This window comes from Oncorhynchus keta, chromosome 29, assembly GCF_023373465.1.
Source record: "Oncorhynchus keta strain PuntledgeMale-10-30-2019 chromosome 29, Oket_V2, whole genome shotgun sequence".
In the NCBI taxonomy this organism is placed as follows: domain Eukaryota; kingdom Metazoa; phylum Chordata; class Actinopteri; order Salmoniformes; family Salmonidae; genus Oncorhynchus; species Oncorhynchus keta.
In genome coordinates this window covers 9,581,888-9,607,967 of record NC_068449.1, presented here as the reverse complement: position 1 = coordinate 9,607,967, position 26,080 = coordinate 9,581,888, and the positions used below count along the sequence as shown (strand labels likewise).

The 26,080-nt window shown below is 41.6% G+C and overlaps 1 protein-coding gene and 1 long non-coding RNA gene across 6 annotated transcripts in view; one reads left to right on the top strand and one right to left on the bottom strand.

The window, feature by feature from the left end:
- Window positions 1-9,968: 9,968 nt before the first annotated feature.
- The window catches only part of stac (SH3 and cysteine rich domain), a 58,772-nt gene continuing 42,660 nt past the window's right edge, over window positions 9,969-26,080 (bottom strand). For all 4 annotated transcript variants that reach the window (XM_035742502.2, XM_035742505.2, XM_035742503.2 and 1 more), the window contains 5 exons: window positions 25,210-25,286; window positions 20,001-20,095; window positions 16,531-16,582; window positions 14,938-15,075; window positions 9,969-12,089 (listed from right to left, as the gene is read on the bottom strand). In XM_035742502.2, the coding sequence (XP_035598395.1) occupies window positions 11,991-12,089; window positions 14,938-15,075; window positions 16,531-16,582; window positions 20,001-20,095; window positions 25,210-25,286 (461 nt within the window). In that variant the 3' untranslated portion in view covers window positions 9,969-11,990. The remainder of the gene's footprint in view (window positions 12,090-14,937; window positions 15,076-16,530; window positions 16,583-20,000; window positions 20,096-25,209; window positions 25,287-26,080) is intronic.
- Window positions 21,550-22,589, top strand: LOC127913581 (uncharacterized). Of its 2 annotated transcripts, XR_008086076.1 has the most exons (4): window positions 21,550-21,590; window positions 21,927-22,010; window positions 22,053-22,094; window positions 22,431-22,589. It is a non-coding gene; the product is annotated as an uncharacterized LOC127913581 (long non-coding RNA). The 2 variants fall into 2 exon arrangements; XR_008086075.1 differs by lacking the exon at window positions 22,053-22,094 and having other exon boundaries at window positions 22,095-22,463.

Genomic DNA, 26,080 nt, shown 5'->3' with positions numbered 1-26,080 from the left:
GTGTGTGTGAGTGCAAGTAAAAAACATGTTGACTCACCCTACTTGTAGAGAAACGCCAACGCCATCCTCCTCTCATGTTGACGCAACAGTCTATCACTATGTCATACAGTACACGCTTTCATTTTTGTTGTCCTAGGCTACCTGGCTAAAATGCTTGCTCTTTAGCCTAACTTCCTTTCATGGGCAACGTTAGTTAGTTAACATTTACCTTCTATATCTAGCTACATATTCAACTTCCATCCTCTCAGTCCAGGGGCACAATGTATTAATTTATGGTTGGATCAGAATCGCCTTTATAATCATTGGCCAGTACTGAGAATGAAGTAAAACCAGAAGTCCATCAGATCCATGGCTAATTTAGGAAAGGGCCCATTTTAGCTAGCCAGCTAGACACCGGAGGACAACACAACAAGAAGCACAACGAGTTTCTGTCAATAACATATGCTCTCTCGATGCGATTGGAGTGAAGCCAAATCCAAACTGGCTTCCCGTAATGCTTTTTTGTTTGTTTGCCAGGGCCATTCACAGTTGAGTTCACTCAGTTTAGCTCAACACTGATTGTCCATAATTAAAACATAAATAGATATATCAAAAGAGGCCAAATAGTCGCTGGGTTCCCTTGCATTCAATGCTACGGGCAGCAACAATCTCATACTCTTTTGGACCAGACAGCATCAGATAGATTGGCTAGAGGGGCACTGTTTCACTCGCTTGAATGCTTTCTCCGGTGAGATACATTCAACCTCTTGTTTTTGAAACACAGACAAAGATACATTTTTTCTTGGTCAATTGTTTTGGGGAAGCCTGGCTTTCCTTGGAATACATGAAAACACGTTACTGGATGCCTACTCTTTAGTGAACTTATGCATGACATTGCAAGCCAAGAAATTGCGAAATTCAGCATTGCAATAGCCTATATCTTTTGATTACCGATGCACAATTCTGCCTGGTGGCCGACATGCCTACCTAAGCCTGGCTGGGGGGGGCACAGCCAGGCTTAGGTAGGCATGTCGGCCACCAGTGGGTGGGTGTCTACGCCCTTGCAAAGTCATGTGAAATCCATAGATTAGGGCCTAATAAATTATCTCAATAGACTGATTTCCTTATATGAACAGTAACTTTAAAATTGTTGCATGTTGCATTTATATTTTTGTTCAGTATAGTTTCCTCCTGTAACGATCTGAGTCTAATGGGTGAGGAGTCAAGCGCAGGAAGCAGAGAGTTCAGGTGAGTGCGATTTTAATGCATCGACAAACGGCGAACATAAGCCAACCCTCACGAACACACAGGGCGTAATGAACACACAAATGCCCCCAAACAGGGGGACTTAAACGGTCTAGGGAAAACCCACAAAATGGGAAAAACACAAAACCCATAGACGTGCACACAAGTACACTAAAACAGATGGTCACAATAATTAATCCCGCACAAGGAACTCTGCGGGCCGGCTGACTAATAAAGCCTTACTACCTAATTCAAAACAGGTGCACTCAATCAACACATAAGGAGGGGGAGGAAATAATCAGTAGCAGCTAGTAGGCCGGCGACGACGACCGCCGAGCGCCACCGGAACGGGAAGGGGAGTGTCCTTCGGTCGGAGTCGTGACACCTCCATTGCAAAAATACTGAATGCTCGGAGTCGATTCCACTTGCCACTCAGAAATGGGAGTCGACGGACAAGGAGTCGAGGAATCGATTATTTTGGAGCCGATTCCCCACCACCAACTTTATGCTTGTGTAGATAACTAGCTATATGGTGGTATTCAAGCTGAGTTTGATCAATAAATGCAACAATTATATTTTGATTCGCTCGCTAGTGTCACGCCCTGACCTTAGAGACGGTTTATTTCTCTGTTTGGATAGGTCAGGGTGTGATTTGGGTGGGCATTCTAGTTTTCTATTTCTTTGTTGGCCGGGTATGGTTCCTAATCAGAGGCAGCTGTCCATCGTTCTCTGATTGGGAATCATACTTAGGCAGCCTGTTTTCCACCTGAGTTTGTGGGATCTTGTTTTTGTACAGTTGCTGTATAGCCCTGCAGAACTTTACGTTCGTTAATCTTTTGTTGTTTTTTGGTGTTCATTCTAAATAAATTCAAATGTACACTAATTACTAGCCACATTTCACTGTTAGACAGGACACAACTAAATCCGCTGAGAAAACAAATGACTAGCTAATGTTACATGTAAATAGCACCTCGATTGTGCACTGACTGCAGTGTGCAAATGCATGTTTGGAAAAACCCACCAGCTTCTAACATCCATAATAAATTCCAGTATACACCTTCTCCTGTCGTTTTTACATTGTAATACACGTGTGCTGATCAACAGTGCCAAAGAACAACTTTACCATGTGTTTGATATCTTTCAACAACTCCAGTGCATGGTTCTAGGGGAGGGGGCTTTTGTCCCCCCAAACCAGAATTATTTCAATGTATAGGATTTATAACTAGCTTTAGGCTAGAAACAAGCTGTAAAAGGCACAAGAAAGACCCGGCTCTAGCGCACATGGGGATATCGTGGTTTAGTCTCTATGGCTGAGTTATACGACCTTCAACAGCCAATGACGTAAAACTCTTACTTTGCTTTCAATGGGTATTGAGTCATATTTTACAATGTAAGACTGTCACAGCCAATTGAGTACCACAGTATGAGTTATAATACCCATCAAACCTAGCGGTCAAACAGGGAAATGGTTCCAATCATTTTTCCACCATTCGTTTTTCACATAGGGGATTTTAGAAACACATAAATTAAGGTCTGTGTTTCGTGTAGACTTACCCCGGCGTGATGTTTTGTTAACCGTGTAAATCTCTCTAGGAGAAGGTGACTTTTATCAACATTACTAGAAGACAAAACAGCTCAATCAATCAAGCCTGGCGGTCTTGTAGGTATAAACGCAAAGCTTGCATTCATTTAATAATAAAAATGCTGGAAAGGGTAGTGTAATAGGATAATGTCTTAGTGTGGCGTGTGAAGAATACAATACTTTATCTTGAATGCAGTACAAATCACATTGTTATGGGAGCACCTCCTCTAAGATTATGAATTAGGCTGTTTGAGAAGGTTTGAATCGTAAGGAACCTGCCTACAAATTATTTACACATTATTTGAAATACAATAGACCAACATAGCTACTGTAATAGGTCAAAACTGTGTGCTGGAAAACCTTGGTAGAGCATGAGTGTAGTTGGCATTGTTGTGCTCATGTGAATTTCCTTTTTTTTGTGGCTTCAAACCAATGCCTACTTCTCACTTAAAACAGAGTTTTTTAAATCATCTTAGCGATAACAGCTACAACCCGTGTGACAGACGTACCCAGACACCCCTGGGTGTCATCCGTTTGTCTGCTTCTACAGAACTTCCCTTCCACCGCTCTGAGATCCGAAGCTTGTTAATGTCTATCAAGGTGACAGGTGGCGGCTTCCCCAACCTGCGGCAACAAAAAATACTTTTGCAGATGGGTAGTGAAGATGGTGAGGTTTGGGAGAATAATTGGCTGGGAGGAGACAGACCTTGTCCTGGCATGGGACTGGGACATGACGAGCATGTGTCTCCACTGGGTTGACAATAATTGAGTAGTCTCTGCTAATAGTATGACTTCCTAAAATGTGCCCAACTGTTGAATGTACCAGCCAGGAGGTCAGTGCCAGTCGTCACAACGGGCACTCTCAGACAGCTCATTGACATGAAGACTGTGAAGGGAATAAGTCAATAACATCAGCCGCCAATGTTCAATCAACCACTTAAACAGCTCTCTGGGGAACCTCAGTTAGGCTACAATCTTTTGAAGGTCCAATGCCGCCATTTTAATCTCAATATCAAATAATTTCTGGGTAACAATTAAGTACCTTACGGTGATTGTTTTAAATTAAAAAGGTCAAAAAATAAACAAAAATAGCTTCGTAGCATGGACATACTACTCAAGCTAAAATTGTTAGGACTGTCTGGGAATGGGGAAAACTGAAAACTAGCTGTTATTTGCACAGAGGTATGGAACTCTTTTTTAATGGTCTGTTAACTAATTATCCACCTGGTGATTTAGGCAGGTGAAATGTCATGGTCATTGTATGGAGGAGACCAAGGCGCAGCGTCGTAAGCGGACATACTTATTTAATTTAAGAAAGAACACTGAACAAACTATCACAACAACAAACCGTGACGCTAATTTACGTAGTGCAGACAGGCAACTGAACATAGAATGCTTTGAAATGGTCCTTCTGTAGCACAGTTGGTAGAGCATGGTGCTTGTAACGCCAGGGTAGTGGGTTCGATTCCCGGGACCACCCATACGTAGAATGTATGCACACATGACTGTAAGTCGCTTTGGATAAAAGCGTCTGCTAAATGGCATATATTATATATATATAGAATAAGATCCCACAAACTACCCAAGGAATATGGCTACCTAAATATGCTCCCCAATCAGAGACAATGATAAACAGCTGCCTCTGATTGAGAACCAATCCAGGCAAACATAGACATATAAACACCTAGACATACAAAATCCACTAGACAGTACAAAAACTAAACAAACCACCCTCGGCACACCCTGACCTAACCAAAATAATGAAGAAAACAAAGATAACTAAGTGACACAAATACATGAAGAAAACAAAGATAACTGCGTGACACAAATACGTCATCCCACCAAAACAGGCAGGAATATCAAAGAGCTCATACACTAAATGGGCATTTTCATAATTTTCACAATTTCAGAGTATTATTGCAACCTCAGTCTGGAAATATATATAAAACACAGGAAAATAATGTATTTGACTGCACGTTAATATAAAAAATAAATGTCCTCTCACTGTCAACTGCATTTATTTTCAGCAAACTTTAGTGAAAATATTTGTATGAACAAGATTCAACAACTGAGACATAAACTGAACAAGTTCCACAGACATGTGACTAACAGAAATGGAATAATATGTTCCTGAACAAAGGGGGAGTCAAAATCAAAAGTAACAGTCAGTATCTGGTGTGGCCACCAGCTGCATTAAGTACTGCAGTGCATCTCCTCCTCAACGACTGCACCAGATTTGCCAGTTCTTGCTGTGAGATGTTACCCCACTCTTCCACCAATGCACCTGCAAGTTCCCAGACATTTCTGGGGGGAATGGCCCTTGCCCTCACCCTCCGATCCAACAGGTCCCAGACGTGTGCAATGGGATTGAGATCCGGGCTCTTCGCTGACCATGGCAGAACACTGACATTCCTGTCTTGCTGGAAATCACGCACAGAATGAGCAGTTTGGCTGGTGGCATTGTCATGCTGGAGGGTCATGTCAGGATTAGCCTGCAGGAAGGGTACCACATGAGGGGGGAGGATGTCTTCCCTGTAACGCACAATGTTGAGATTGCCTGCAATGACAACAAGCTCAGTCTTATGATCTTGTGACACACCGTCCCAGACCATGATGGACCCCCCACCTTCAAATCGATCCCGCTCCAGAGAGTACAGGCCTCGGTGTAACGCTCATTCCTTCGATGATGAATGCAAATCCGACCATCACCCCTGGTGAGACAAAACCGCGACTCGTCAGTGAAGAGCACTTTTTGCCAGTCCTGTCTGGTCCAGCGACGGTGGGTTTGTGCCCATAGGCGACATTGTTGCTGGTGATGTCTGGTGAGGACCTTACAAAAGGCCTACAAGCCCCCAGTCCAACCTCTCTCAGCCTATTGAAGACAGTCTGAGCACTGATGGAGGGATTGTGCGTTCCTGGTGTAACTCAGGCAGATTTTGTTGCCATCCTGTACCTGTCCCGCAGGTGTGATGTTCGGATGTACTGATCCTGTGCAGGTGTTGTTACATGTGGTCTGCCACTGGGAGGACGTTCAGCTGTCCGTCCTGTCTCCCTGTAGGACTGTCTTAGGCGTCTCACAGTACGGACATTGCAATTTATTGCCCTGGCCACATCTGTAGTCCTCATGCCTCCTTGCAGCATGCCTAAGGCACGTTCACGTTCACACAAAAAGCTAGATTCTTTACATCCACTGTTTCACAAGATGACAGCCTGGTGTGCTGGTTTTCTCAGGAGTCCCTAAAACATTAAGCAGTACGAATTACAATGTCATATTCATGTCATAACACTAGCTAGCTAGTCAGCTAACTTACTAAATAGCGATTTTCGTAAATTAACTTTATGATAAAAAATATTCCGAATCGTTTGTCTCTACACTAACTAACATATTCCTCTCAATTCTCATTTTTTTGCTTGACTCATTATGACGTTATAATTATTTACATTTGCTTCCACCTTGATATTTTGTTGGCCCTCTTTGCTGAAGAAAATCACCAGTGAAGGATGGCTTGCGCCAAATTCTTAATTGGAACCACTCGATAGGACCCAAATGCATAGTGAGTGCTCTAACTCCCACTTGCAGTGGTCTGGAGCAATGAAGCCGTGTTGCTGGATACCTCTATGTCCCGCGGTGTAAGCTCGCAACTTTTAAAGGAGAAACCACTGTATATACTGTATACTGTATCCTTCACTATCTATTGCATCTTAGCCGCTCTGTCACTGCTCATCCATATATTTTATACTTATATATTCTCCTCTCATTCCTTTACTAGATTGTGTGTATTAGATTTAGTTGTGGAATTTGTTAGATATTAGGTTTTGTTGTGGAATTTGTTAGATATTAGGTTTTGTTGTGGAATTGTTCGATATTACCTGTTAGATACTGCTGCACTGTCAGATCTAGAAGCATAAGCACTTAGCTACACTCACAATAACATCTGCTAACCATGTGTAAGTGACCAATAAAATTTGATTTGATTTGAGACGACCTTGTCTACCCATTGTATGGGTCAGGGATTTATTAATAGTTGTGTTTTAATCCTGGGAGAAATTAATACAATTATTGTCTTGACAAATTTGTGACACCTGGCTATATGCCTGTGAGGAGTCTGTAGTTCATTAAAGTAATTGAGAGAGTCTTGCTGTAATATCGATAGAAAAGCTATTTTGAAGAGGTATATAATGTTGGGGTTCTAGTACTGACAAAACAAAGAGAATGGATCCTATGCTCCATGTCACTGAAGCAGCCTCTTTTCTTCTTACTTCCTTAGGCAATCTAACTGACCATCTGGATATAGTCCAGGCCTTCCTAGCCGAGGAAAAGCAATGAAGCTGCCGAGTGGATTTTGCTGTGTCATTAATCACAGCTCACTTGTCCTGCAGTTTCTCTTTTGTTATTATGTGAATTACTTTATTTTTTTTCAGTTTGACTACCCAAAGTGACAAACTGCCACTCTAGCCCATTTATAATGGCTTAAAGCTAGACTATTTTGTTTGGCACCTCTTTCTTCCCCATCCAACACACTCGCACGCACACACACCCGCTCACTCCATTGCACCACAAAGAGTGTATCTTGTGAGATGTGTGATATATGTCAAACGAACATCAGACCAAGTGCATGCAGTGTGAAATGACTGATGCTTACTCATCTATCTGAAACTGTTATACCGCTATTCCTATTACTGATATCAACCTGTCGCATACAACAAGCCATTTAGCACTTTTGTTCATTCTGCATCACCCTAAATGCTAAATGTTGCCAATGCAATACAGGCTAATGTCAGCACAATACCAACAGAGGGTGCTAGGGTGTTTGTGGCCTGTATCAGCACTGGTGTGGTGCACTGGCCTGTGTTATGACAAAGACAGAGAACAAGGGCACGTCTTTAGAACGGTCGCTGCAATTTACTGTCTTGCTGGTAAGCAACTCCAGAGTAAATTTGTCTTTGTGTTGTAGGTTATTGGCCTGCTGAAATGTGATTCCTTCCCCAGTCCCTGGTGTAAAGCAGACGGAAGCAGGTTTTCTTCTAGGATTTTGCCTGTGCTTAGCTCCATCCCGTTTATTTTCATCCTGAAAAACTCCCCTGTCTTTACCAATGTCAAGCATACCCATACCATGATGCAGCCACCACCATGCTTGAAAATAAGGAGGCAGTTACTCAGTGATGTGCTGTATTTGCCCCAAACGTGTGCATTTAGGCCAAAAAGTGTATTCCTTTGATGTGTTTTGTTTTCTTCTTCAGTGTTACTTTAGTGCCTTGTTGCATACATATGCATATGTTGGAATATTTTTATTCTGTATATTTTTCATTCTCATTGTCACTCTGTCATTGGTGACATCGATAAGCAGTTTCCTTCATGTCCTGCAGCTCAGTTCAGAAGGACAACTGCATCTTGGATGTGTCTGGGTGGTTTATGACATCATCCACAGCATAATGATTAACTTGACCATGCTTAGATATATTAAATGTCTGATTTGTTCATGTTAATCATCTACCAACCACTGCCCTTCTTCATGACGCTTTCAAAAAGCTCCCTGGTCTTTGTAGTTGAATTTATGCCTAAAATTCAGTACTTGACTGAGGGACCTTACAGGTGTTTTATGTATGGGGAACAGAGGAAGGGGTAGTCATTAAAAAAAGAATGTCAACCTCTTATTTCACACAGTGAGTAACTTATGTTAATAACTTATGTGATTTGTTAAGCCACATTTGACTTCTGAACTAATTAAGGCTTGCCTAAACAAAGGGGGTGAATATTAATGCGACTATATTTTACTTATTTAATTTTAATTCATTTGTAAATATGTGTATCATTTTATTTTCACTTTGACATTATGGAGTATTCTGTATAGATCAAAAACATGTTTTACGTTAACGCAACACCATGTGAAAAAGAGGGTGCAGACTTTCTATAGGCTCTGTACTTTACACCAAAGTGATTAAAAAACAAACTGTAACGTTGTTAATGCAATACAGGCTAATGTCAGGCCAATACCAACAGAGGGGTGCTAGAGTCTGGTGGTTGAGGCCTGTATCAGCCCTGGTGGACTAGCCTGTGTCATGACAAAGACAAAACAGGGGACAAGACAAGGGTGAGTATTTAAAACTGTCTCTGCCCCCTGCCAGGAGAATCTTTCAGCAGCCACTACACTTCTGAACAGCTGCCTAATGGGGCTAGTGAACCTAGGAGCCGCAGTAAAAACAAAATGACAGCTTGAAGATAATTAAAGTGGTACAGTTGAGAAAATTATGAGCCAATTAGCAACAGTTAATTAAGTAGTGGGTGGGAGAATCAAAGGCACGGCTGTCTGTGTAGGGCTTTATGAATAGTTTGTGACAGATGTGTAAAAAGACATGTAAAACTGTATCACTCAGTGAGTTGGTGACTATTGCGTTTTGATGCTACAGGATGTTGCAGTATAATCATGAGAACACAATGCACAATGCTGTCAGTAGAGGGTGTTCTTCTGCATAAAATATGTGATCAGTATAGATGGCCACATGGCATGTAGTTGTTAACAGTTCTACCGTGTGAGCTATTCAACATTTTATTACCAGAGATTTCAAATGGAAATATATTTCAATTTTTATTGTGAAGGTAGAGCATCAGTATTTCCAGAAAATATCAACGTGATTCCCATATTATTTATATTTGTTATGAGGGAATGTGCATCCCTTTCTTTGTTCTCATGTGGAAAATGTGTTTGGAGCTGCAGAGGGGGAAGTAGGTGAGGATGAGGGGGGAAGCAGCCTCTTCATCACGGTAGACGGGTCCTCATAGGATATTTTCTCTGATAGGGCAGCAGGCCCCAGGTTAACCAAGGCTTGTCTTAGCTAGTATTATATTGGAGGTCATACTGGTGGATACCATTTTTATGTCGCTATGTCCAGCATGAAGGAAGTTAAAGGTAGTTTCACAAGAAAACGTTAACTAGCATTAGCGCAATGACTGGAAGTCTATGGGTATCTGCGCCAAAGCTAGTTAGTATAGGCTCGCGAAACGACCTCTAACTTCCTTTATAGTCAGCACAGGCATACATGACTGTGATGTTTTCTGTGTTCTGAGTATGAAGACAAAGCTATCTATCTCGAGTTAAGGTCAGTGCTTTATATATTCTGTAAATAATTTCCCCAAACGGCGATAATAAATTGATACAATTGATTTTTAAAAATTCTAATCAATTTCTTTTTTATTCTGTGCATACAATCTATACAATACAGTGGTCTTTGACTATGGTGGCAAAATTTCAGGAACTTTCAATATATTCCCTGGTTTCCCAGAAATCCTAGTTGGAAGATTCCATATTTCCTGCTAATTGTCTTCTTATTCCCAAAATCCTCCAACTGGGATTTCGGGAAAACTAGGGAATTTATTGAAAGTTCACGGAGTTTCAGTGCAGCTTAGATGAATTTATAGAGAGACACATTTACTACCATACCTTTCCGTTGACAGTTCATAATAATATTTTAACACAAAACAAATATACATGAGGATGATCAAGAAATCCTCAAAGAATATTGCTATTCCTCAAGAGAAAGGAATTGAACAGGAGTGTGTCATAAAGAGTGGCATTAAAGGGATAGTTACATCTCAACAAGCATGTCTTGATTCAATGAAAAATGGGTTTACATTGTTTAACGTGAATAGCCATATCTGAGTGACCATTTAGTGCAATTGGAGCAAGCATACATGAATGTAAATCAAAGCTGGATTTCAAGTAGCTCATGCATTGAAGCTTCTCTGATCAAATATCTTGACAATAACATGTGTAAAAAGCCATTTGTAAAAGAAAATCATGTATATAACTTGTTTTGGTTTACTTGTTATGGTGTATAGAATTTAATGTAATTGTGTCGAAATGTATATTAGATACCACACCAAGCCACTACAACAGGTATGCAGATTTTATGACATATATTCAAAAACAATTGATCTAACCACTTGTTAGAGCTTGCCCGCTTCCTAAATTCACATCATTTCTCATCAAATCCATTATCCTTTATAAAACACATCAAGAAACAATGTCGTGATGAGTTACCCGAAGAGAACATTATCACCAGACTAAGTTGCAAATTAGGTATTCATTGTTTTGAAATATTCACAAAACCTGTTTGACAGGTTTGTAGTCCTTTTGTGGTGTCATTTTTTAAACGCAAATGTGGATGGGTAAGCAGCTAGTCTAGGAACATCACTAGATTTGTGCAAAATATTTTTCTCCTTTGAACAATACTACCTCAGAAATCTTGATACATTTCTCCTTCGTCTAATTATTTTTGTTGTTCCTCTCCAGTGACAAATCCAATGTATGGAATTTTTTGTATCACAGAGGGATGGATTCTTGGGAGAATGGGTCTGTAGTTGTGAGCTTCAGGCTATCAAGACTCAGTAGAGCCATCATACGAGCATAGAAGAAAAGGGACTTATCTTCTATGCTTTTGATTAATATGCTGTTTGTAACCTCAACTGCTTGCATCAAAGTTAGCGTAAGTGAATAAAATATGATTTGATTATTTCAGAACAGAATATTCGGCTATAGAGAACAAGTGCTTGAACATTTGGGCTTTAGGGTAAACAAGTGGTTCAAACATACTGCAGCTGATGCTAAATAAGCAAGAATGTATGGATAAAGAAAGTTGCCGAAAGTAGCTTTCCTTGCTCTCTCTGTCTCAGTAGTAGACACACGAGTACATTCAGTATATTCATGCATGATGCGTCACCTGCATTCTCCACTGGGAAATCCCACAAAGAACTAACAATGCTCAGCTGTCCTAAAAATCAAACAAAATCGGAATAAAAATCTAACCAAATCCAGAGATGCAATCACCCCACTCTCAGTACCTGTGACCACAAAGTCAGGTTATCTGATCCGTCGCAACATTTTCCCCTTCAGGCTAAAAGGGCATGAGGAAGGTTGGCTCTGACTCTGACAAAGCTATTCCCTTAATGGCAACAGAAATATTTTGGATCCACAGCTCAGAGGATTTCCTCCATGGTTTCAGGCGGCCATTTTGTGGGAAGAATGGTCCTCTCCCTAACGCCTGAGGTTGGCATCTAATCAGTGCTACTGTCAGAGCCATCCCTGAGCATCATGGGAGTGTGCCACTGTGCCTCTCCTCCCTCCTCTCTCTCCTTCTCTTCCTCTCGTTATCTCTCTCCAGCACTCTCTATTTCTCTCTCTCGCTCTCAGATGTTTTCCAGGACATCACAGGGCACGTAGCCTCTCTTCTTTCCACTGGCCACTCGGATGAAGCCACTGTGTTCATCCTCACCGCTTACACAAATCTGATGAAACAGTGAATAATGATCTTGAGATTTAGTTGCTTTTTGTACAAACAAAACACATTTTAACACATTCAATTCACAATGCACAGTGGCCCTAAAGAACGAAGTAGCTTTAGTGTCACTGTAAGAAATATTTAATTCTCCCACCAAACAACAATGACACCTGTCTGTATTTGCCTGATAGTCTTTGATACAGCTGCAGAGGGGTAGTTTGAATAGTCTTTGATACAGCTATAGAGGGGTAGTTTGAATAGTCTTTGATACAGCTGCAGAGGGGTAGTTTGAATAGTCTTTGATACAGCTGCAGAGGGGTAGTTTGAATAGTCTTTGATACAGCTGCAGAGGGGTAGTTTGAATAGTCTTTGATACAGCTGCAGAGGGGTAGTTTGAATAGTCTTTGATACAGCTGCGGAGGGGTAGTTTGAATAGTCTTTGATACAGCTGCAGAGGGGTAGTTTGAATAGTATTTTATACAGCTGCAGAGGGGTAGTTTGAATAGTCTTTGATACAGCTGCAGAGGGGTAGTTTGAATAGTCTTTGATACAGCTGCAGAGGGGTAGTTTGAATAGTCTTTGATACAGCTGCAGAGGGTAGTTTGAATAGTCTTTGATACAGCTGCAGAGGGGTAGTTTGAATAGTCTTTGATACAGCTGCAGAGGGGTAGTTTGAATAGTCTTTGATACAGCTGCAGAGGGTAGTTTGAATAGTCTTTGATACAGCTGCAGAGGGGTAGTTTGAATAGTATTTTATACAGCTGCAGAGGGGTAGTTTGAATAGTCTTTGATACAGCTGCAGAGGGGTAGTTTGAATAGTCTTTGATACAGCTGCAGAGGGGTAGTTTGAATAGTCTTTGATACAGCTGCAGAGGGTAGTTTGAATAGTCTTTGATACAGCTGCAGAGGGGTAGTTTGAATAGTCTTTGATACAGCTGCAGAGGGGTAGTTTGAATAGTATTTTATACAGCTGCAGAGGGGTAGTTTGAATAGTCTTTGATACAGCTGCAGAGGGGTAGTTTGAATAGTCTTTGATACAGCTGCAGAGGGGTAGTTTGAATAGTCTTTGATACAGCTGCAGAGGGTAGTTTGAATAGTCTTTGATACAGCTGCAGAGGGGTAGTTTGAATAGTCTTTGATACAGCTGCAGAGGGGTAGTTTGAATAGTCTTTGATACAGCTGCAGAGGGTAGTTTGAATAGTCTTTGATACAGCTGCAGAGGGGTAGTTTGAATAGTCTTTGATACAGCTGCAGAGGGGTAGTTTGAATAGTATTTTATACAGCTGCAGAGGGGTAGTTTGAATAGTATTTTATACAGCTATAGAGGGGTAGTTTGAATAGTATTTTATACAGCTGCAGAGGGGTAGTTTGAATAGTATTTTATACAGCTGCAGAGGGGTAGTTTGAATAGTATTTTATACAGCTGCAGAGGGGTAGTTTGAATAGTATTTTATACAGCTATAGAGGGGTAGTTTGAATAGTATTTTATACAGCTATAGAGGGGTAGTTTGAATAGTATTTTATACAGCTGCAGAGGGGTAGTTTGAATAGTATTTTATACAGCTATAGAGGGGTAGTTTGAATAGTATTTTATACAGCTGCAGAGGGGTAGTTTGAATAGTATTTTATACAGCTATAGAGGGGTAGTTTGAATAGTATTTTATACAGCTGCAGAGGGGTAGTTTGAATAGTATTTTATACAGCTGCAGAGGGTAGTTTGAATAGTATTTTATACAGCTATAGAGGGTAGTTTGAATAGTATTTTATACAGCTATAGAGGGTTTGAATAGTTTTTAATGCAGTATTTTATTTGATACAGCTATAGCTAGTTTGAATAGTAGAGGGAGGGGGTAGTTTGAATAGTCTTTGATTTTTTGATACAGCTGCTGCAGAGGGTAGGGTCTTTGATACAGCTAGTTTTGAATAGTCTTTGATACAGCTATAGAGGGGTAGTTTGAATAGTCTTTGATACAGCTGCAGAGGGGTAGTGTGAATGGCTGTATGACTGGAAACAGCGGATGTTGCTACTCATTGGGGATGGAGGCAGAGCTATGAGGTCACTGAGTCATCTTCAAAGTGTTAGGAATGGATGCATCTCCATTGGGGGTTACTAGCATGAACTCTCCTCTGAATCCTAAAATGGCCTTGCAAAGCATTGTGGGAAAAGGATTTGAGACGGCATTTTCCGTGCCAAAATGGTAATGCCATGGAAACTGCTGAGGGGGGGACTACCAATTGGCCAGCTCAGGTCCCTCCTTTGAAGTGAATGTCCCAGGAGAGAGTCTTTGGACTGAGTGCCCAGGACTCCCATTGCCTATGGGAATTGGTGAGCATATGAACTGTATCGGATGTCCACTTGTATCTGGGGCTTAAACATGAACTGCAGCAAGTAAAGTTGTACATGGAAACATTTAAGGGACTAATTATACAATTCTTTAACAACCGATAATAACAATCATGTTTTCTTGTATATTAGTTCAATTGGGGATAATTGGGTACTTTTTTGTCACAAAATAGTTTGACATAATTATGGTATGATTTAAAATAATGCTGTTATGGAATTTCGGATTTTATTGGAGACGTACAGATAGAGGATGACAGGAAAGATAGAGAGAGATAGAGATATAGAGAGATAGAAATACAGATAGAAAGAGATATCAAGATGGAAAGATAAAAGGGCTAGAGATCGCAAGATAGAGAGACAGAAAGATAGAGAGAGGTTGTCTCAAAAGGCAGCAGGCCAGATTCAAACCTATGACGACACTGCAAACATGCGTGCCGGAGGCCGGGCATTACCACTCAACCAGACAGGCCACAATTATCATTGTATTGCGGGTAACAGTGAGATCACATACCTGGCCCTCCTTCAGAGTGATCTGGCCTTGCTCCTTACAGCCGATAAACGTCCGGTGACACCTGAACACTCTGTCTCCGGTCTTCACCTGGTGAGCAAAGGCTGCTGGGAAGAAACCGATCCTGTCCTCGATCATGCCCTAGATCCATCATCCAGAAGAAACATTATACACCATCACAGCTCCTGGTCATACTAACATGGCAGCAGACTGGTGCAGATCCAGCGCCAGAAAGAGTCCGTTGGACCGGCCTTTGAGTTCCATAGGAGGGGGGGGCATGTTTTTCCACAGGACCTCCTATGTGTGCACCCGCTTGAGTGTTCACAATGGGTTAATGGGTCTAATAGTAAAGCATATAGGCAGCTGGTGAGTTTCAAGTTTGGGGAAACTTACAATTTATCCTACCACTTCTACCGATCTGCTTGCCAGTCATGATCACGCGTGATTTCGTGGAACAGTTTCATTTCAATAATAACGTTTTAGTTTTTTTTTCTAAATTATCCTCATGTGGTTAATCATAAAAATCTTAAGTAAAATGATAAACATCTAAAAGTTCAAATTGAACTATGGCGAGAGCACGAACCTCATATGGACACATTGATACACTGTGATCCATTGGCGGCTAAAGAAATGACAGTATAGAACTCAGAGACAGCCGCTAGACCAATGCAGCAGTAGGCCTATAACTTCCATCGTCAACTAAGTCTAATACATACAGTAGAACATATCCTGATGAAAATTCTGGTTCTTTCAATCACATTCATCTCTCTGCCTCCCTTTCTATCTGTCTTGACATGAGCTATTTCTAGTGAAGTGCAACATTGTATCAAATCATCACTTGGTCCAGCCTGAAGCTGTAGCTGTAGCTAGTGAACTTGCAACATTGTATCAACTAGTCTATTCCTGGCCCATGTGAGTTTCCTGCGCCAGTGAGCTCAGGACAGAAATATGTTTGTTTTTTAATGATGTTTCCACTGGATATATGGGATCATGATATTTAGCTCTTTCACACCAAGGCTTGGTGATTATCGAGGCCGGGAGTGTTGGATAGATTTTTCACATACTGAGGAATTATCATTCGCAATGGATGTAAAAAAAAAAAACACACTTTGTTGACTTGTGTGAGGTGAAGAAAAAATTTACAGAGAGGCTCAGCTTATTAGTGGTGTACGTGGTGAGTTAAAACAATCAGAAATCAGACATTGCCAAATGGGCTCTTTCCTTCAAATGCATTCTGGAGAGAGATGCACCATATTCTCAACACAAACCTCCCCTTCTTCTTGATACAACATTTTAAATTATAGTAAAAATACATGCCATGCTATTTTGGTACAGACAGCATCAGCTACATGGTCCACACATACTGAGACAAAGGGGCGCTGCTTCATTCGCTTGGATGCTTTAACTAAGATTGATGAGTCTGTCTGTTGGCGCGTGTCTCGGTCAAATAAATGATCAAAGAGGAGGTAGGGTAGGGTAAGGAGGTAGAGTAGGATGGGCCAGGCCCCCTAAGGCCCCCCCATAACGCCGGCCCTGGACTGGTGTAGTGTAGTGGTTTAAATGTCAGTACTAGCTGTCTTCCACTTAAATACATACCTTCCACCAGTCATCATTGGAGTCGTCTGCCAGTACGATTCTGTCTCCGGGTCTAAATTAGAAATAAATTGTGTATTAAAAAAAATCAACGTCTCTGATGCTGTAAATTAGATTTAATCTGACCATAAGAAATAAAAATCTGAAATAATGTTTCAATTATGACTCGTTGATTCCTAAAGTCATAATATCTCTTTAAAAAATATCCTGTCTATTGAGACAGGTCTGTGAGAGGAAAAACACTGTGGTTTTAGTTTGAACATGTTAAAAATGGTCATCTATTGAGATCATTCGATGATAAAAAAAATAAAAAAAGATGGACGTTTTGGTTTATTAAATATATTGCCAATCGGAATATGTTTGGAATCATGCTTTTATGGTTTCATCACCATCATCGTGGGGGCGACAGGTAGCCTAGTGGTTAGAGTGTAGAGGTGGCAGTGTGTCAGGGTAGCCTAGTGGTTAGAGTGTAGAGGTGGCAGGTAGCCTAGTGGCTAGAGTGTTGGACTAGTAACCGGAAGGTTGCACGATCGAATCCCCAAGCTGACAAGGTAAAAATCTGTCGTTCTGCCCATGAACAAGGCAGTTAACCCAATGTTCCACGGCCGTCATTGAAAATAAGAATGTATTCTTAACTGACTTGCCTAGTATAATAAAAAATAAACTAAAATCATCATGTTGCAGTAGGCTAATAACAAATTATACAGAAGAAAGTTATCACAAGACAGGTGTCACAACATGTAATGTAAAAAGAGAGTGAAATTTCTCCACCTTTTGATGAGGGTGCCTTTAAAGTCCACAGTACAATGTGATTTATTGTGTCTGTCTGAAGTGTTGATTAGGGTCTGTAATGGGATCCTGAGACCTTGATCCTGTCTAGCTTGTCTTTCATAGGAGAAGATTTAAAACAACACTTTGAAGCAGCACCCAACTGTACAGCAGCTATTTGTGGGTTGGGAGTCATGCTGTGATGTGGGTGTGAATGAATTTCAAATGAAGTAGGGGATGATTGAAGTCTTTCTGGGGAGCAAGGAGGAAGATCTCAGATGATTGGAGCGTCTGAGAGGAGACAGTGTAGACATTATACACGCCAGATCCAAGGACTGGATTACTAAGGGAACGATGGAGTAAAATGGATACTTAGGGTCAAGGGCTGTTGAGAGAGAAACTCCTATTTTTTAAGGGCCCATTGCAAAATGACATAAAGAAAACGGTGCCCTACATGTTAATATTTACGTAGTCCAGACAATTCTCACTGGGCACAGACGTCAATTCAACATCTATTCCACGTTTGTCACGCCTTGGTCTTAGTATTTTGTGTTTTCTTTAATTATTTGTTCAGGCCAGGGTGTGACATGGGTTTATTGTATTGTCGTATTGGGGTTTTTGTAGGCATTGGGATTGTGGTTGATTAGGGGTGTGTCTAGTATAGGCTTGGCTGCCTGAGGCGGTTCTCAATCAGAGTCAGGTGATTCTTGTTGTCTCTGATGGGGAACCGTATTTCGGTAGCCTAGGTTTCACTGTGTATTTCGTGGGTGATTGTTCCTGTCTCTGTGTAGTGTTCACCAGATAGGCTGTAATTAGGTTTCACGTTCCGTTTTGTTGTTTTGTATTTGTATCAGTTATTTCATGTACCGCGATTCATTCATTAAAGACATGAGTAACCACCACGCTGCATTTCGGTCCGACTCTCTTTCAACAAACGAAGAACGCCGTTACAACGTTGGTTCAACGTAATTTAATTGAAATGACATGGAAACAACCAGTGTGTGCCCAGTGGGTTGCCAGCTTTCCACAGGTTCCAGAAAATATCACAAAGACGTTGATATTTGTCTCATTAAGCAATGAGGCCCGAGTGGGTGTGGTTTATGGCCAATATAACATGGCTAAGGGCTGGTCTTTAGCACAACGCAATGCGGAGTGACTGGATAGACCCCTTAGCTGTGGTAAAGTATATTGGCCATATACCAAAAACCTCCGAGGTGCCTTATTTCTATTCTTATTTCTATTATAAACTGGTTACCAAATAGAGCAATTAAAAATACATGTTTGTCATATCCGTGGTATACAGTCTGATATATCAGCAAATCAGCATTCAGGGCACGAACCACAGTTTATGATAAGCAATAAACCATCAGGTATTGTCTTTCTATCTCATCATATTGTAATTGTGTCAAATCACAACCATATTTATGTAACAACATCTTTATAAGCTAATGAATCGGGTCAAATCATAACCATATTCATGTGTCGATATCTTTATAATCGAATGAATTAATGTGGGTTTATGCCTGGCTCATGATTAAGAGATAGTCTTATGGTCGTTAAACTGAGCAAAGTACAAGCAGAAGACCACACACAAATCACAGACAATTGAATTGTCATGCATAACAAAACAGACAGTGTTGATTCATGTTGTATTAGAGAATAGCACTGGCAAAGACCAGATATCTATTGAGCAGTGACTACAGCATGCATTCAGTGACGTCTGCCTGCTTATCGAGGTAAACACAGTGTGTTCTACATTCAAGAGAAACCTAAGGTAATTAACGTTGTGGTTTTAACAAAGAAAATGCAGGAAATGTCCAGGCAAGGCCAAGGCCCATCAGAAATCAATCAAACACCCTGTTCTGACAGTGAGCTAGTAGGAGCTTCTGGCCCTTGTAGATAAGAGAGTTTAAACTAAGCAGTCCCATAAATCAGTCACACCATTTATGTAAGTATTACAAAAGTGAGACAACGGTAATGTGTGACTGACTGGCCATTGGTGCCTGCTACCAGGTTAACGGACAGCTTCAGTGTGTGTAGATTTGTGCGTGTAGATATGTGTGTAGATTTGTGTGGGTCGACTGAAGCTTATTTCCATTACAATTTGCCACCACAATTGGGGGCCAGTCACAAAAATAATATCAACTTGGAGAGAAAAAGGGAATGTGTGTGTGTGTTTGTTGTCACGCCTTGGTCTTAGTATTTTGTGTTTTCTTTATTATTTGGTCAGGCCAGGGTGTGACATGGGTTTATGTTGTTGTATTTCGTATTGGGGGTTTTGTATTATTGGGATTGCGGCTGAGTAGGGGTGTTGTATGGGCTTGGCTGCCTGAGGCGGTTCTCAATCAGAGTCAGGTGATTCTCGTTGTCTCTGATTGGGAACCGTATTTAGGTAGCCTGGTTTCGCTTTGTATTTCATGGGTGATTGTTCCTGTCTAGTAGTAGTTTCACCAGATAGGCTGTAATTAGATTTCACGTTCCGTTTGTTGTTTTTGTATATGTATAAGTTATTTCATGTATCGCGATCTCTTCATTAAAGACATGAGTAACTACCACGCTGCATTTCGGTCCGACTCTCTTTTCACAAACGAAGAACGCCGTTATGTTTGTGTTTGTGTTTGTGTTTGTGTTTGTTTGTGTTTTTGTTTGTGTTTGTGTTTGTGTTTGTGTTTGTGTTTGTGTTTGTGTTTGTGTATACCACTGACCTCATCTCCAGGTCTTCACTCTCCTGGGGAGTGAATGTAAACAAAGCAACATAGGTGTTGAGCTGAAGTGTGTCCTTCTGCAGCCATTTCCTCTCCTGCAAGGCAAAACACACACACACACACACGCATACAGACACACACACACACACAGCAGCTGTCAGCACGATCCACAAAACAGAGTATAGACGTGCAAAAAACTACTACAGGTTTGTTGTTATTCCCTAATCAAATCACAGAGGAAATGCATTACTTCTTTCATTCCTTTTAATTATTCCTATAGAATGAGCTCTTGTTCCGATGAAAAAAGAGAGAATTGCTGAAGTCGTTCTGTCACCTGCTACTGTAAAGTTTCCACAACATTATATACATGTGTGGGAGGAAGCATCCTCTTGTTGAGTTGATCTGTTTTCATAAGCTCCCAGGAAATGAAAAGACAATAATAGCAGGGGCGGAGAGGATGTTGTTAGAGACGTGCTAACACAATTATCGCAGACACATTCAGTAACCGTATTTGTACGCACCTTTAGGCACTTTCTGCTTTTGTCACAATTAGTTGCAATGTCACAATGACCCAGAATGCCAGGCGGTGTCTGAGAAAGGCCCATAAAATTGCCAAAGACTCCAGCCACCCGAGACATGGACTGTTCTCCATGCTCCAGTCTGGCAGACGGTACCGGTGCATCAAGGCTCAGACCAACAGACGACTAAACAGCTTCTCTCCCCTGGCCATAAGACTGTTAAATGTCTAATACCTACTGCTCACCCTCACACCTACGCTGCTGCTGAAATGATTATTGATTTGATTTATTACTACCACTACGCTGCTGGTCACTGATTATTGATTGCCATTAGTACCTATCTATTTTAGCCTGTTACTTGTCACTGTTACTCCTGTTTACATGTATACTGAGCGTACAAAACATTAGGAACACCTGCTCTTTCCATGGCATAGACTGGCCATGTGAATCCAGGTGAAAGCTATGATTCTTTATTGATGTCACCATTAATCCACTTCAATCAGTGTAGATGAAGGGGAGGAGACAGGTTAAAGAGGATTTTTAAGCCTTGAGACAATTGAGACATGGATTGTGTATGTGTGCTGCTGGCCCTGGGTGAAATGTTCTGCTGGCCCTGGGTGAGATGTTCTGCTGGCCCTGGGTGAAATGTTCTGCTGGCCCTGGGTGAAATGTTCTGCTGGCCCTGGGTGAAATGTTCTGCTGGCCCTGGGTGAAATGTTCTGCTGGCCCTGGGTGAAATGTTCTGCTGGCCCTGGGTGAAATGTACTGCTGGCCCTGGGTGAAAATGCGGTAAGGCACAACAGAAACTTTAGGGGATCATTATGGCAGACTAACAGCTCTCTGGGGACATTTCCTCCGCCCTGGGTGGTTATATTTGTCTGTATGGTGGCATTTACATTGGAAAATGTCAAAACAATCAGAACTGCAGTAGGGCCAATGAGACAGATTGAAGAGTTAAACGAGCAGCAAAAAAAACCTCTAAGTTCACAAATGAGTGTAAGAAAACAATGTACAAGCCATTTGATTACAGGTGTTGGTTAAGACAAGGGGATGTAAGATGTCCAGGGAACAGGTGTTGGTTAAGACAAGAGGACGTAAGATGTCCAGGGAACAGGTGTTGGTTAAGACAAGAGGACGTAAGATGTCCAGGAAACAGGTGTTGGTTAAGACAAGGGGACGTAAGATGTCCAGGGAACAGGTGTTGGTTAAGACAAGGGGATGTAAGATGTCCAGGGAACAGGTGTTGGTTAAGACAAGGGGACGTAAGATGTCCAGGGAACAGGTGTTGGTTAAGACAAGGGGACGTAAGATGTCCAGGGAACAGGTGTTGGTTAAGACAAGGGGACGTAAGATGTCCAGGGAACAGGTGTTGGTTAAGACAAGGGGACGTAAGATGTCCAGGGAACAGGTGTTGGTTAAGACAAGGGGACGTAAGATGTCCAGGGAACAGGTGTTGGTTAAGACAAGGGGATGTAAGATGTCCAGGGAACAGGTGTTGGTTAAGACAAGAGGACGTAAGATGTCCAGGGAACAGGTGTTGGTTAAGACAAGGGGACGTAAGATGTCCAGGGAACAGGTGTTGGTTAAGACAAGGGGACGTAAGATGTCCAGGGAACAGGTGTTGGTTAAGACAAGGGGATGTAAGATGTCCAGGGAACAGGTGTTGGTTAAGACAAGGGGATGTAAGATGTCCAGGGAACAGGTGTTGGTTAAGACAAGGGGATGTAAGATGTCCAGGGAACAGGTGTTGGTTAAGACAAGGGGATGTAAGATGTCCAGGGAACAGGTGTTGGTTAAGACAAGGGGATGTAAGATGTCCAGGGAACAGGTGTTGGTTAAGACAAGGGGATGTAAGATGTCCAGGGAACAGGTGTTGGTTAAGACAAGGGGATGTAAGATGTCCAGGGAACAGGTGTTGGTTAAGACAAGGGGATGTAAGATGTCCAGGGAACAGTTGTTGGTTAAGACAAGGGGATGTAAGATGTCCAGGGAACAGGTGTTGGTTAAGACAAGGGGATGTAAGATGTCCAGGGAACAGGTGTTGGTTAAGACAAGGGGATGTAAGATGTCCAGGGAACAGTTGTTGGTTAAGACAAGGGGATGTAAGATGTCCAGGGAACAGGTGTTGGTTAAGACAAGGGGATGTAAGATGTCCAGGGAACAGGTGTTGGTTAAGACAAGAGGACGTAAGATGTCCAGGGAACAGGTGTTGGTTAAGACAAGAGGACGTAAGATGTCCAGGGAACAGGTGTTGGTTAAGACAAGAGGACGTAAGATGTCCAGGGAACAGGTGTTGGTTAAGACAAGGGACGTAAGATGTCCAGGGAACAGGTGTTGGTTAAGACAAGGGGACGTAAGATGTCCAGGGAACAGGTGTTGGTTAAGACAAGAGGACGTAAGATGTCCAGGGAACAGGTGTTGGTTAAGACAAGAGGACGTAAGATGTCCAGGGAACAGGTGTTGGTTAAGACAAGGGGATGTAAGATGTCCAGGGAACAGGTGTTGGTTAAGACAAGGGGATGTAAGATGTCCAGGGAACAGGTGTTGGTTAAGACAAGGGGATGTAAGATGTCCAGGGAACAGGTGTTGGTTAAGACAAGGGGACGTAAGATGTCCAGGGAACAGGTGTTGGTTAAGACATGGGGATGTAAGATGTCCAGGGAACAGTTGTTGGTTGGTTTGGAATATAGGACAAGAAATGGGCTGTACAATTGAATAGGCCAGCTAGTATTTTGTGTCTCTCATTTCAGATAGGACAAGAGGCAACACGGGACAATCTGCTCCTGCAGCGTGGTTCATTCCTCTGCTCATTATCCTGTAGAGCCTGTGTGCCTGCTTTTAAAGACCTGCCTTCAGATGAACAAACGATATCCTCCCAGCCGTGCTAAGCTTGCCAGATAAGAGTGGTGGAAAATACCACTTTACATGTTTCAGTGAGCTGGCCAGGAGAGATCGCATAGTGTGTGTGTGTGTGTGTGTGTGTGTGTGTGTGTGTGTGTGTGTGTGTGTGTGTGTGTGTGTGTGTGTGTGTGTGTGTGTGTGTGTGTGTGTGTGTGTGTGTGTGTGTGTGTGTGTTTGTGTGCGTGTGCGTCACATGCATGTTTGCATGTATATCTTTGTTTATCTGTATTTTTTGTGTTTTTGGTCATTTCCAAAGTTGACATTAAGGATAAACATGTCAAATGAATGATAGAGGCTGGCTAGAAATATTACAAATATGAAACATGTTCTGGGAACATGAATACGGCATTTCTTATACATGTATTTTTTTTTCATTCTACCACCGTAGAAGCCAGAGAGAGGGCAAAATATATCTGTCTGATGTTTGCTAATCAATATTACACTACAGGGAACAGAATGGAGTTTGCACTAGTTTTGTAACGTGTTAGGCTGTGCGCAGAAAATAAATATTGCACAGACCGGAGCTGGAGATATAAACATCAGGGTAAGAGCCTATTCATATCTGTGTGTGTCAGTGGCCGAGGCAAGGGTATAATTTGTCTGTAAGGGAGATGTGTTTTTCTCCTAAATCCTGGGAAAGTAAGTAGTGATGGGAGTCTGGCCAATAGTAAGTAGCATGCTGATGGACACCCACACAGCAAGAACTGGCTCAGGATCAGGTCTCAGGCTGAAGGCACAGAGTAGAGTAGTTCTCAGAAGCTTTCAATAGAATACTGTACAATATCTCAGGACATCCTTTAGTCCAGAGCTATGATTTGCTCAGGGCCAACAGACAACAAAAGTTAATGTCTCATGTCAGTTCTCTTCCTCTCCATAGACTAATTGTGATATGTTGAAATCTAAGTTTAGAAGCTAGTTAATTATAGGATTTTCACACTGCTCCTCTTTTGGGTAGGTTCAAGCCCTACCCATTATAGACAATGCATATTTCAAATTGGGATGACACCAACCTTACTAAGCCCAGAGCTCATTTGTCTCCAGAGCAGTTTGTGCTATCCTTAGACTTTATGTCAATGTGATGGTCCGTAGGACAAATGGGCAATAGACTAAGGATAGCCGTGGGTTAAGAGACATTCTAGAGGGACATTTCTGCAGCACACACAAACAATAAGAGCTGAGAAAATAATCAGTCACTGGGCTCCACTGAAGAACAATAACTTTGTATTTTCCATTTCCAGATCAGAGGTTATTATGATGTATCATGAACAGTTCTTGCAGTGTTTACTTCTACCTGGGTTCTATGTGCCAGCAGTCTTTCTCAATGCATTTGTGTTTCGTCATGAAAGAGCGCATCGCCCAAGACAACGGAACTGTACTGTAGATGAGGCAGGCACCTCGCAAGAGACCTTATTTGTGACCTCATAAAACATTATTAAAATGATGTTGGTGTGTTCTACTCTGTTCCACCTGTGTAAGACAAGACAGGCTGGCTGTTTCTCACACCCTCAGCCGTCATACGGTAGGTACCCTTTTCTCTCTCTACTGACCCTGTTGTCTCAACAGGGGCTTCCTGGATGAGTTCAACACACAATTACACGATTTCTCATTTAAAAAATATCTGTAACTCCCTTAGCATTCCACTTATATGCTTGAAAGGGAATTAAATGAGTAACACTAACGTAATTCACAGTAGGAACAAGTCTGTGTGGAAGTTGAACTTTTCCCTCCGCTGCCCTCCTCAGAGTTACAGGGAATCTAGTTACTATACTGTAAGTGTTTGTGTTCCTTACCGGTGAATCATCAGGTTTCCTCTCGGCTACGTGGCAATAGGGAATGGGCTCCGTCCCATTCTCAAGTGATGTGAACACTGGAAAATGTCAAAACATTCAGTAAATCACTCCAAATCAAAGACAAATACTTCAATTATCAAAGACAACACTAAAGCTATCAACACTTGGACAATAATAGAAAAGACAGCGAAGCTTGGATGAATCTCGATAGCAGTGGGATTTCATCTACTGAACGTCCTGGAATAAACCTAAGAATTTATTTTTACAGTACAAGCTGTGATAGAAAAGCTATTTCATAAACAAATACATCATTTCAGAAAGCAATAGAGTATTCAGATGGGATTACTAATGGGACAGATTCCCATGCTGGAATCTGTCCCATATTTTCCTCTTCTTAGTGAGCACTGTCCAGATATTCAAGTAGCATTGGGGAGTAATTACAGTCTCTACATGTGGCAAGTAGAGAGGAACACAGAAGGTTACCCTTCCTCAATCCTCAGGGGTCAGATTATATTCTTTTTGTGGAGCTTCTAAAGGCATTTTGAATAATGTGAGGTCTACTTCAACCAGTGTCCCTTCTACAACTTCATTGTATTACTCTTCCTCTTTGAGATCTTACACTAAGTACAGTACATAGAACTGAGAATCCAATGCATTCAGTCGGCATCCATTACATTCAGTGAACACCAATTACATTCAGTCGGCATCCATTACATTCCATGAGCATCCATTACATTCAGTGAGCATCCATTACACTCAGTGAATCAACTGGAATTTAGATCAAGGATCTGGCATATAAGGTTATAGACATACCATTGAGCAGTCAGTAATGTTTCATTCATAAAGTCTATGCATAACAGAAGTGCATTTC